This window comes from Copadichromis virginalis, linkage group LG11 (genome assembly GCF_057382275.1).
Source record: "Copadichromis virginalis isolate Kocher_CV1m ecotype Utaka linkage group LG11, C_Virginalis_male_GT1.1, whole genome shotgun sequence".
Taxonomy (NCBI): Eukaryota; Metazoa; Chordata; class Actinopteri; order Cichliformes; family Cichlidae; genus Copadichromis; species Copadichromis virginalis.
In genome coordinates, this window is record NC_140628.1 from 25,863,751 (window position 1) to 25,874,883 (window position 11,133).

At 39.9% G+C, this 11,133-nt stretch overlaps 1 protein-coding gene across 1 annotated transcript; it reads left to right on the forward strand.

The window, feature by feature from the left end:
- Positions 1-4,366: 4,366 nt before the first annotated feature.
- Positions 4,367-9,577, forward strand: mrpl51 (mitochondrial ribosomal protein L51). Its single transcript, XM_085471630.1, has 4 exons — positions 4,367-4,550; positions 4,739-4,841; positions 8,709-8,816; positions 9,184-9,577. Exons 2-4 carry the CDS (start codon positions 4,751-4,753, stop codon positions 9,378-9,380), a joined length of 396 nt encoding a protein of 131 aa, XP_085327756.1. The 5' UTR covers positions 4,367-4,550; positions 4,739-4,750; the 3' UTR covers positions 9,381-9,577.
- Positions 9,578-11,133: the final 1,556 nt, after the last annotated feature.

Sequence of the window (11,133 nt, forward strand, 5' to 3'; positions counted from 1 at the left end):
TTTATACCTCTAAAAGTCACTTATGTTACACAAAGTTTGGGGACAAATAAACAATAATGTGTATATACAACATTTACTCCACAGCAAGTGTTTAGAATATCTTCAGCATCATTCACGGAAGCTCGAGTTGCTGTTTTGAAACCGAGATGGCAAAACTGCAACACCAAACTACTTGTCGTGATCTCGTCACTGCCAGTTAGTTTTGTTTACAACCACTAGTTAGCTCCACTACTCACGATCATCATCATGATCATCATCATCTCCAGTTTGAGAATGAGGACATTTATGGTATCTTCTTGTGAAGGATATTCATGAAAGTGAATCATTCCCTCCATTCTCATTTTTTAGTGGCTCTCAGCTCAGTAGAAACGGGCCTACACTGCCAGACAAACACGTACCGTTTTAGCATATTCCATTCAATATCAAGATGAAATGCTCACAGGGAATACTGTCAGGTTAGAGGAAATACACCGATTACAGCTCTTCCCCTGAATCTCGTCAGAGGAGTTAGACACTTGTAGGAGATCATTAAGATAACGTAGAGGTGAGACGGTAAAGGGAATGTCTGCCTCACTGAATACTTCAGCCACCTGACAAGTGATGCTGCTAAACAGGGCTTGCTTTGACAAAGTGTGGTTTATATTTTTGTTCTGTTTGATGTCGTGTGTAAATACATTTAGATGTACCACACAAAGAATTGCTGCTGCGGGTGTGGTGTCAGTAAAATGTCAGTATAATAAATATATACTATCTGTTCGTTTTACCTTTAGAACTATTTCTATGTGTTGTTTTTCACTCTGCTGTATAGTTAAATAATTACACATTTTCTGTTTAATTATTCATTATTCAGCACGTCAGTACATGACAACAGACAATACAGAATACAGGCTAGGCTCACATTAAACAAAGAAAATATCACCAGGCATCAATCCACTTGTGTGTGAAGCTACCTGAATCTCCTTTTATTAACATCAAATACACTGTATTAAAGTACAGGCTAGATAGATAGATAGATAGATAGATAGATAGATAGATAGATAGATAGATAGATAGATAGATAGATAGATAGATAGATAGATAGATAGATAGATAGATAGATAGATAGATAGATAGATAGATAGATAGATAGATAGATAGATAGATAGATAGATAGATAGATAGATAGATAGATAGATAGATAGATAGATGCGTGCATGCATAGAAAGAAAGAGAAACTCAGACAGTTACCCAGATATACCTGAGAACATGTGGGTGAAACCTCAGGGCTGTTTTTCTTCATCTTGGTAAGACATTTTCCTTGGTGAGAGCCATGTGACTTTTGTGTGACTGATATTGTAATCCTTTCATCTCATCCACACTGAACTTCCTTTGTCGGCCTTCAAATTGAAATCACTGTTTTGTTTATTTGATCTTGAGGCTTTGGTTTGAAAAACACCCTGAGAGAGCAGGGGGCACCTCTCAGCGTGTTACTCAGTGCTGTGAGGTGGTCTTTCCCTCAGCTGTCGTTTATTCATCTCCACCGTATCTGAATATGTGATGATGTTACCCTGAAGGAAAACACCCCTCACATGGAAACTACTGCTCTTTGAGCTTGAAGGGATGCAGACGAATATGCTAATAGAGATTACTTTGGAAAATAGTCAAATCAGACTCCTTCTGTACAAGTACGGCAGATGAGTAGTTTGTTCCCGTGTCAAGAACAATTATCTCTCCTCGTTGTCCATTTTCTAAACTCACAGCAGCATTTCACAACCTTTAGTAGAGAATGAATGTTTTCTGTTATTGTCGATAGTTCTGCGGTTTAATTTGAATTATAGCAGGGTCACATATTCTGTATTTGCTTATGCTGAAATATCTTTGCACTGGGTTTTACTGGCAGGATGCAGAGTGCAGATAAAACATGCGGCTCTGCTGAGAAATTCTTTACATTTTCTTATGTCAGCATTTTATTTGCGCCGGCATTCAGAGCAACAGTGTAAGGGAACTTAACGCTGTACTGCGATGCAAAAACCGAGTGCGTGGCAAAATATTTTTCCAAAATTACACTTCGGGCTTGCTGAAAAATATCTGATTCGTGTTTTTTAAGCATTACCTCAACATATATACACAAACAAAGCTGCACTTTTTGACACTTTTTTAAAAATTGTTTTTGGGTTTTGTTTTGTTTTTTTGCACATTTAATCTAAATTGAAGTCAAAGTTAAATTAAGGTTGCATGTTTACAGTAAAGCAGTAAGCCTTCTCTGCACACAGTACTGCTCTGTGGTTATGCTAAATGTGAATGGAATCTAATGTTTGATGATGTTTTGTTTGGGCTAAATTTCCACATAGTGTCTGCCGCATTACCAATAATGAAATACAGACAAAGATCAACTGTGCTGGTCTTATTTCTTTGAAAAAGACAAATTATTCCATTCAGCTCTTTGCAACAGTAAGACTGAAAGTATCAGCATCTGTCACTGATGTCATCTGAGTGCGTATGCGTGTGTGAATGAGAGAGAGAAAAAGGCAAAATAGGCAAAAACAGCCTGAATGTTTGCAGCTGCAGGCTCAGCACCAAATCTCATCAATCAATTTGTGGTTTTTGCCAGTTTTTTAGGCACACCAACCAAATACCACAAATGCAGAATTCCTGCAGTATGTTTGTTAGTTTTTAACCAGACTGTAGATTGTGTTGCTGATGACATTTGTTGTGTTATATTGGGGTTTTTTTGTTTTCATTTACATAAATGAGAAAAACTAAATGATATTGAAATTTGCAATGGGCTACTCAGCCTGCATGGATTGTCTGATTTGCAATAGCACTTATGAGGTTTGCAATAAAATGTATTCTTTTTTCCTCCAGATGTTTTTCAGTGCAAGAATTCACCTGTCTTATTTTCTGCTTTTCAGTCCCTTTTTACCGTAAAGTCCAGTGTTGTACGAACTTATAGGAGGGCGGCTGAATGTGAACATCAGGACACATATATAATTATGTTGCGCATAGACTTCACATGCAGATGTTTCATAACAAAACAGCAACAGTTTCCCAGCACAGAAGCCCCTCGGGGCTGAAAGCTAAACACACTTCTCTACTCCTTGTGCACCCACGATTTCACACCAACCCACTGCACTCAGCTTGCAGATGACACCACAGGGTTGCACGTAATTGTTATGAGGCTGTTTACAGGCATGATTTGCAAAGCGACTGATGTTGTTCCATCAATAACCTGGCGTTTAACACCTCCAAAACAAAACAGATGATCATCAGCTTCAGCAGACAGAAAGAGAATCCTGCTCCATTGAACAAAGGTGGAGACAATGTGGAAAATGTTCCAACTTTAAATTCCTCAGCACAAACAGGACTTTAAGAAAACCGTGCAGAGCTGTATCTTAAGCACAGTGAGGAGAAACAAGCTGACCAAACAGCTGCTGGTGTTATTCTACTCCACTATGGCATTTTGGTGTGAAACACCATCTTCACTGGAGATGACAAAAAGGCCATTGACAGAAACAAAACATCAGAAAAGAAAACCACTGTCACTCAGCTAGAAGCACAGCTACAAGTCGTGCCACAAACAACAACAAGGACTCTTCTCATCCTGGCAACCACCTTTTCTTTCTGTTGCCACTTGGATGGTGCTAGAGATCAATAAAGGCCTGCATTAAACTGCACACTGCCGCCACGCACAGCATCCTTGTGCAATATCGCCAAGGACTTCACAGGTGATATTTGCGTGTGTGTTCATAAATTCATAAATGTGTATGGTGTGTGTGGATTTTAACTTATACCTGTCCTATTTTTCTAATTTCTATCCCGTTTATATATTTTTAAATTTTGTTAAAGCAAGGCTTTTTTTAGAAGTTGCTTGAAGTTTTTCTGCTTAATGTGTCTCACTTGTGCACGGCTCAGGAAGATGCTCGTTATCTGTAGAAACACAAATAAAGGCATTCAGTTTTATTCTGTTTTGTTCGAAAAGTAAATACAACAGATGTTAAACACATTTCACATAACTAAATCCTAGTGAGTGCCATTCTCTCCAACTTCTGATTTCTCCTCACCTGGCATTTAACTTTTAATTGAAAATTACTTTTAGATATATTAAAACATGTAATGCTCTGTAGACTCCTTTAAGAACAAGGCTTAGCCAGGCCTTCTATTGATGTTCTTTTGTTATTATTTGTATAACTGTTTTTTTAATTCTCTATCACTTTTAACAGTTTTAATGTTTATTGTGATCATTCCCAGTTTTCTGTATAAAGCGCTTTAAATAAACTTAACTTACCTATTTACTCGGGTATCGACAGGCCTATCTCCCCCTACTGGGTAGAATTCGTAGTAAAAAGTTGCAAAGACAATAATAAAACTCTTCCTTTGCGCTTCTCTACAGACAACACGGTACTGTCGCGTTGAATTATGGGACACAGAGTAAAGATGGAAGCCGCCACACAGAGCATGTCGAAGCGTCAATAACAAACATTTTAAAGCGTTGCATGTTCGTAAGTGATCCTTAGCTGCGATATAAACAAAGGACTCGAGTGGCATAAGATTCTGAACACGCGTGGAAACAGGTAATGGTCGAAACACTGACTTCAATGTAATGTGCTAGCTGAAGCTAAAGCTAAGGGTCACCGTAAAGATGGTTAAAGAAACTGATGCCGTGTTTAAAGAAGGAACAGTAAACTTTAAAAAATACTCTGAATTTTATGAGCGTTGACTTCAAGTTTCATCTAAATGATCTGTTAACAACTTCTGGCAGAAAACTGTGGACATGTCTCTGCTGGGAGGTCTGCTGAGAGCTGGGGCGTCCTACTGTCAGTCTGCTGGGACGCTGCTGCACACCGTCAGGACCATTTCTACAGGTGAGTTGTCTCACTGGTTCCAGTAGCAACTGGTAACCTGAACTCAGGAAGTAAAGCAAGTCGTCTATTACTCGGAAGATTTCTGGTTTGACCCCTGATTGCTTCGGCCAAAGTGTCCTTGGAAATAAGACAGCATGCACTTGGCGCAGATTAAAACATGTTTGTACGAATGTCGGTGTGAATGTGACATTCTGCGTGTGCCTGCATGAATTTTCTTGATTTCAGTAACAAAAAACAAGTTAGACTCAAACTATCTTAGGGATGGGATCTCATGAAATCAAGCTTTCAAAGTTGTATAGGGATTTTAACTCTTTCCTCCTTGGACCCCTATTAGCCCTGTTTCTCTTTTCTGACCCGAGCGGTTTCTGTCATACAGTGGGGCAAAAAAGTATTTAGTCAGCCACCGATTGTGCAAGTTCCCCCACTTAAAATGATGACAGAGGTCAGTAATTTGCACCAGAGGTACACTTCAACTGTGAGAGACAGAATGTGAAAAAAAAAAATCCATGAATCCACATGGTAGGATTTGTAAAGAATTTATTCGTAAATCAGGGTGGAAAATAAGTATTTGGTCACCTCAAACAAGGAAAATCTCTGGCTCTCACAGACCTGTAACGTCTTCTGTAAGAAGCTTTTCTGTCCCCCACTCGATACCTGTATGAATGGCACCTGTTTGAACTCATCATCTCTATAAAAGACACCTGACACAGCCTCAAACAGTCAGACTCCAAACTCCGCCATGGCGAAGACCAAAGAGCTTTCGAAGGACACCAGGAAAAGTATTGTCGACCTGCACCAGACTGGGAAGAGTGAATCTACAATAGGCAAGCAGCTTGGTGTGAAAAAATCAACTGTGGGAGCAATCATCAGAAAATGGAAGACATACAAGACCACTGATAATCTCCCTCCATCTGGGGCTCCACGCAAGATCTCATCCCGTGGGGTCAAAATGATCATGAGAACGGTGAGCAAAGATCCCAGAACCACACGGGGGGACCTGGTGAATGACCTGCAGAGAGCTGGGACCAAAGTAACAAAGGTCACCATCAGTAACACACTACAACGGCAGGGAATCAAATCCCGCAGTGCCAGACGTGTTCCGCTGCTGAAGCCAGTGCATGTCCAGGCCCGTCTGAAGTTTGCCAGAGAGCACATGGATGATACAGCAGAGGATTGGGAGAATGTCATGTGGTCAGATGAAACCAAAGTAGAACTTTTTGGTATAAACTCAACTCGTCGTGTTTGGAGGAAGAAGAATACTGAGTTGCATCCCAAGAACACCATACCTACTGTGAAGCATGGGGGTGGAAACATCATGCTATGGGGCTGTTTTTCTGCCAAGGAGACAGGACGACTGATCCGTGTTAAGGACAGAATGAATGGGGCCATGTATCGTGAGATTTTGAGCCAAAACCTCCTTCCATCAGTGAGAACTTTGAAGATGAAACGAGGCTGGGTCTTCCAACATGACAATGATCCAAAACACACCGCCCGGGCAACAAAGGAGTGGCTCCGTAAGAAGCATTTGAAAGTCCTGGAGTGGCCTAGCCAGTCTCCAGACCTCAACCCCATAGAAAATCTGTGGCGGGAGTTGAAAGTCCGTGTTGCTCGGCGACAGCCCCAAAACATCACTGCTCTCGAGAAGATCTGCATGGAGGAATGGGCCAAAATACCAGCTACTGTGTGTGCAAACCTGGTAAAGACCTATAGTAAACGTTTGACCTCTGTTATTGCCAACAAAGGTTATGTTACAAAGTATTGAGTTGTATTTTTGTCATTGACCAAATACTTATTTTCCACCCTGATTTACGAATAAATTCTTTACAAATCCTACCATGTGAATTCATGGATTTTTTTTTTTTTCACATTCTGTCTCTCACAGTTGAAGTGTACCTCTGGTGCAAATTACTGACCTCTGTCATCATTTTAGGTGGGGGAACTTGCACAATCGGTGGCTGACTAAATACTTTTTTGCCCCACTGTATATAGGGCTTCCTGAACAAAATGACTAGATGTCCATCAGAAGTTAGTGGGGTTAATCTCTTCCTACGTGGTATTACTAGGGCTATTCATTAGAAAAACCTGGAACACATTTTAATGGTTGTTAAACTTAATCTTTTATTTTATGTGTGTATATATGGGATTCAAAACACATACAGGTGTGGGGGAAAGAGTTAAGATAGCTTGATAAATCAGAAAAAGGGGATTTTTGTCCAGTCAGTGCATAACCTCTCTAAATTTGATTTGAGTGGGAATTTCACTGTAATTTCACCCAAAAAAATGGGAGTAGGGGTTAAAAAGGGGAGGCATTTCTGTTGTTTGGGTTAAATTATGGTGACATGAATTGAACTTTTATTGTATTTATTTTTATTTTAAGGCATTTTAAGAGTTATAAGTTTGACAGATTTTTCTTTATATATTTTTCTCCAAATGCAGGGTAGTTTTAATGTAGGCTGGCCTCATTTAAGCACTGTTTTTGAGAGTAGTGCACAGACTGTGGATTTTATGTCACTCTTTACACTGTTAGTGTAATATGTGCCACTGTAAGGTAAAAAGTATGCACAGTTAGCATAAAATAAAAAAAGACCAGAAATTGTCCAATAGTCCAAAACTGCATATCTATCTATATCTATATATAAAAAAACATTTTCTCCACACCGAGTGTTTGTTGTTCAGAAATATCATCAGTGTCATTTACAGAAGCCTGAGTTGTTTGAAACTGAGGCGGCAAAACTGCAACCCCAAGCCACCCTGTCATCACTCCGTCACTGCCAGTTAGTTGTGTTTACAACCTCTAGTTAACGACACTACCTCTCATGATCATCAACATCATCATCAGTTGTGAGAAAGAGGACATTGAAGCTATGATGCTGATGCGTGCTGTGATGGATATTCATGAATCATTCCCTCCATTCTCACTTTTTAGTCGCTCTCAGCTCAGTAGAAATGGGCCTACACTGCCCGACAAACACATGGTGTGTTAGCATATTCCATTCAATATCATGATGAAATGTTCACCGGGAACAGTTGGACACTTGTAGGATATAATTAAGATAACTTAGAGCAGATATTCCTTTTACTAGCTCATCTTTATCTGCCTGCTTCACTGAACATTCCACATTCCAACATGTTTTTATATGAGCATTTGTCGCATCTGATATTTTGTGTAGAAACATTTATGTGGACTCCAAAAAGACGACCTGCTTACTCTTTGCACTGCCTCATTTTATTTGTTCAAATAAAGTCACGCATGTTCGAATCATTTAAATGTCGTCCACAAGTCAGACCAGCACGATATGAACACGACCTTTTTAAAGCTCTAAGCAATTACACGTTACCAAATAAACAAGACAAAAAATTAGGTTCACATAGAAATTGAAGTCGTGAGCGACCTCTGCTGTCAAGAACAACAGTTATATTTTCCTCAACAAGAAACAGAACAAACTCAAACCACCCCGGACCTGCGGTGCACGAATCATCCCATGAGTGTGTTTAAAAAGCTTCTCTGGTATCTATTGAGTCATTAGTAAACATCTGTTCCAATATGGCTACCTGGTAAAGTTATTCTTATAATTTTCTAGTAACCTGGATGTTAAATATTTTCAAATAATTTAATTGTCTGGGAGTAGAAGAAATGTTATGTGTTTATTTGTACTGTATGTATGGAGCCATATATATGCTGATTCATTGAGTCTGTGAACAACATGGTGCATAAAGTGTACATTAGCTTTTGTATTTGATACCTTTGATTTGAATCATTTAATGTGAATGAGCACATCGAGTAATCTGCAAATTGTTTAGAGAACAAAATAGACTATTTTCCCCAAATGTGAACAAGCACTTTGTGCTACTGTGTGCTGTTTTCAGGTACATGCTGTCAGATCAGGATGCACGCCATCCCTCAGCCGAAAAAGGTGGACAGATGGACTGAGAAGAGGAGCATGTATGGAGTTTATGATAACATAGGAATCTTGGGTGAGTATCCTCAGCATCCAAGAAAATTAAGAGGATGTACTGTACAACTGTTGGATGGTTAGTTTGCTGTTTCTAAGTCATAATGAGTAACTTAACTTGTCTTAAGGGCTGACTGTGTGTGTGTGCGTGTGCGTGTGTGCATACAGTCTTACAGTATTCTCAACATCCGCACAGTAAATTGGCAGGAGATGGTGTGATAAGATAAGCTGGGTATGAGCGTAGGTGAACAAATCTATGATGATCCGACATTTAATCTGATATGGTGCCTTGCTTTGCTGTTCATTTGACCAGTTTTGCCTCTCCCACAGCACACTTTTTTTTTTTCTTTCACATAAACTGTCTCTCTCTCTTCGTGCTCTTTCTACAGGGGACTTTAAAGCTCATCCTAAAGACCTAATTGTTGCCCCCTGCTGGCTGAAAGCTTTCAAAGGTAATGAACTGCAGCGGGCAATTAGAAAAAAGAAGATGGTGGGAGACAGAATGATGACTCAGGACAGGCACAACTTGGAAAAGAGGATACGCTTCCTCTATAGACGCTTCAACCGCACTGGCAAACATCGCTAATGCTGAACAAAGTGCAGAGCAGCCAAGAAGGACTGTGTCAGTCTGTTGGTGTGATTTCATGCTGTCACTGTGCTCTGTTTCCATTTTTCTAGGTTATTGTGTGTTTCAGACTGAATGTGCATTATTCATTTCTTATCAGTAACTGATTCAAAATAAATGCTACTAAAACCTGAAAATAAATTTTAAATGGACTGGAATTTGTGGCTTTTTATTCCTCGAGACCCAACGAACATTCAGATAAAGCTGAACTAGTTAGTCTGTAATTAAAAATGATATCATGGGATTACTTCGTGAAAATAGGCTCTAGTGCAAAAGTCAGAAAAAGCTTAGGATGAAATGACCTGTTGAAGTAACTGATAAATTCAGATGTTTAATACAAAAATCATTTGGAGGGTTTCTTGAGTTAGTTTGAGGTCTGAGAAACTTTCAGAGCTTTAACTTTTATCAAGTGAAGCGAGTAATAGTTTCACCTTGTAAAGGACCTTGAATGACTAGTCTTTGTGCTGTGTGAATACATTTGCCTCGCCTGTTGATCATCTCGTTATCGCAGTAAGCTGATGGGTAAGTTTGGGTCCTGATTGTACTATGATGTTACTTTGGCATGTGCCACCGAAGGTATTACATTGTTACAAACCAAGCTTTTAGCCAAGGTCCTCCACAATAGAAGTGTTAGTGTGCTCTGCAAACTTGCTCCCCAAACTCCCCCAAGCTAATCCAATACAGGTTTCACAGAAGCCACAGGACAGCCTCAGAGTTTCTGTGGGGTTGGTGTTTTTTTGTTTGTTCGTTTTTTAGGATCAAAATATTAGGCAGATGGTTTTAATGTTATGTCTGAAACAATGGAAATGCCTAAACATAATGCACATGATCTACCATTTCAAGGCTAATGGGACTCCATTGTCTAAGAAGAGTTTCAGTGAGACAGTGGACTCTGCATGCAGCAATTTTCTCCTACTCCAGAGCACTGCTGAGCTCGCTCATTGGTGTTCAACCATAAGAAGGCTTTTTCCCACACTCCAGTTCACTCCCAGGGTGTTTGATAGGGTGGAGGTGGAGGCTCAGTGCAGGTGAAGTTCCTCATGTGGGCACTTGTGTTAAAACAGGGAAAGCACTTCCCCAGTGTGCAAAAAAACATCTGTCTCCATAGTGTCATGGGACAAAAAGCAAATGTATTTGCAAAACAGATTACTTCTTAATTTTTCTCCATATACGTCATCAAATTTTGAATAAACTCTTCAAAGCTGTTCTTGCAGCTTAGACAAATGCAAGTTATTGTAAGGAACCTTGAAAAGGTCACATTTAGTCTCAATGAGACTAAATGTGACATCCTAAACAAGACCTTTTGGACATACTGCTTAACTGTAATTTTCTTTTTAACATCTGAAGAGCGTCACATTCTAGTATGTTTCACTTCATTGCTCTACTGACCTTTTTTATTTCCCGTGAGGCTTTTTCTAACTCCGCTCACTTTAATATGCATAAGATTTGATTCAAAATATAAGCATAGTAGAGGTAGGCTCAGATGTAGGACTCCATTAGTTTTCAAACGAAAGCCGTTGCAAAGGGAAATGGGATACAGGATCAGAAAGAGGAGGGAGCTGGGAGAATCCCAGGCCAGGGAGGAAACAGTCGAGTCAACACTCTGTAGGCATTCACGGTACCGCAGTGTCGTCCCGCCGCCCTATCCGACACAGAGCTGCAGTACTGCAAAGTGTGAGGGGAGAGAGAGGGAGGGAGGGGAGGGGGTGCCGCA

What these genes read in the sequence shown, in the direction of transcription:
- mrpl51 (XM_085471630.1), top strand. Translation starts at nt 4,751, where the DNA reads ATGTCTCTGCTGGGAGGTCTGCTGAGAGCTGGGGCGTCCTACTGTCAG. An exon ending in CGTCAGGACCATTTCTACAG is followed by an intron (nt 4,842 to 8,708) that starts GTGAGTTGTCTC and finishes TGCTGTTTTCAG; the next exon opens with GTACATGCTGTCAGATCAGG. An exon ending in TGATAACATAGGAATCTTGG is followed by an intron (nt 8,817 to 9,183) that starts GTGAGTATCCTC and finishes CTCTTTCTACAG; the next exon opens with GGGACTTTAAAGCTCATCCT.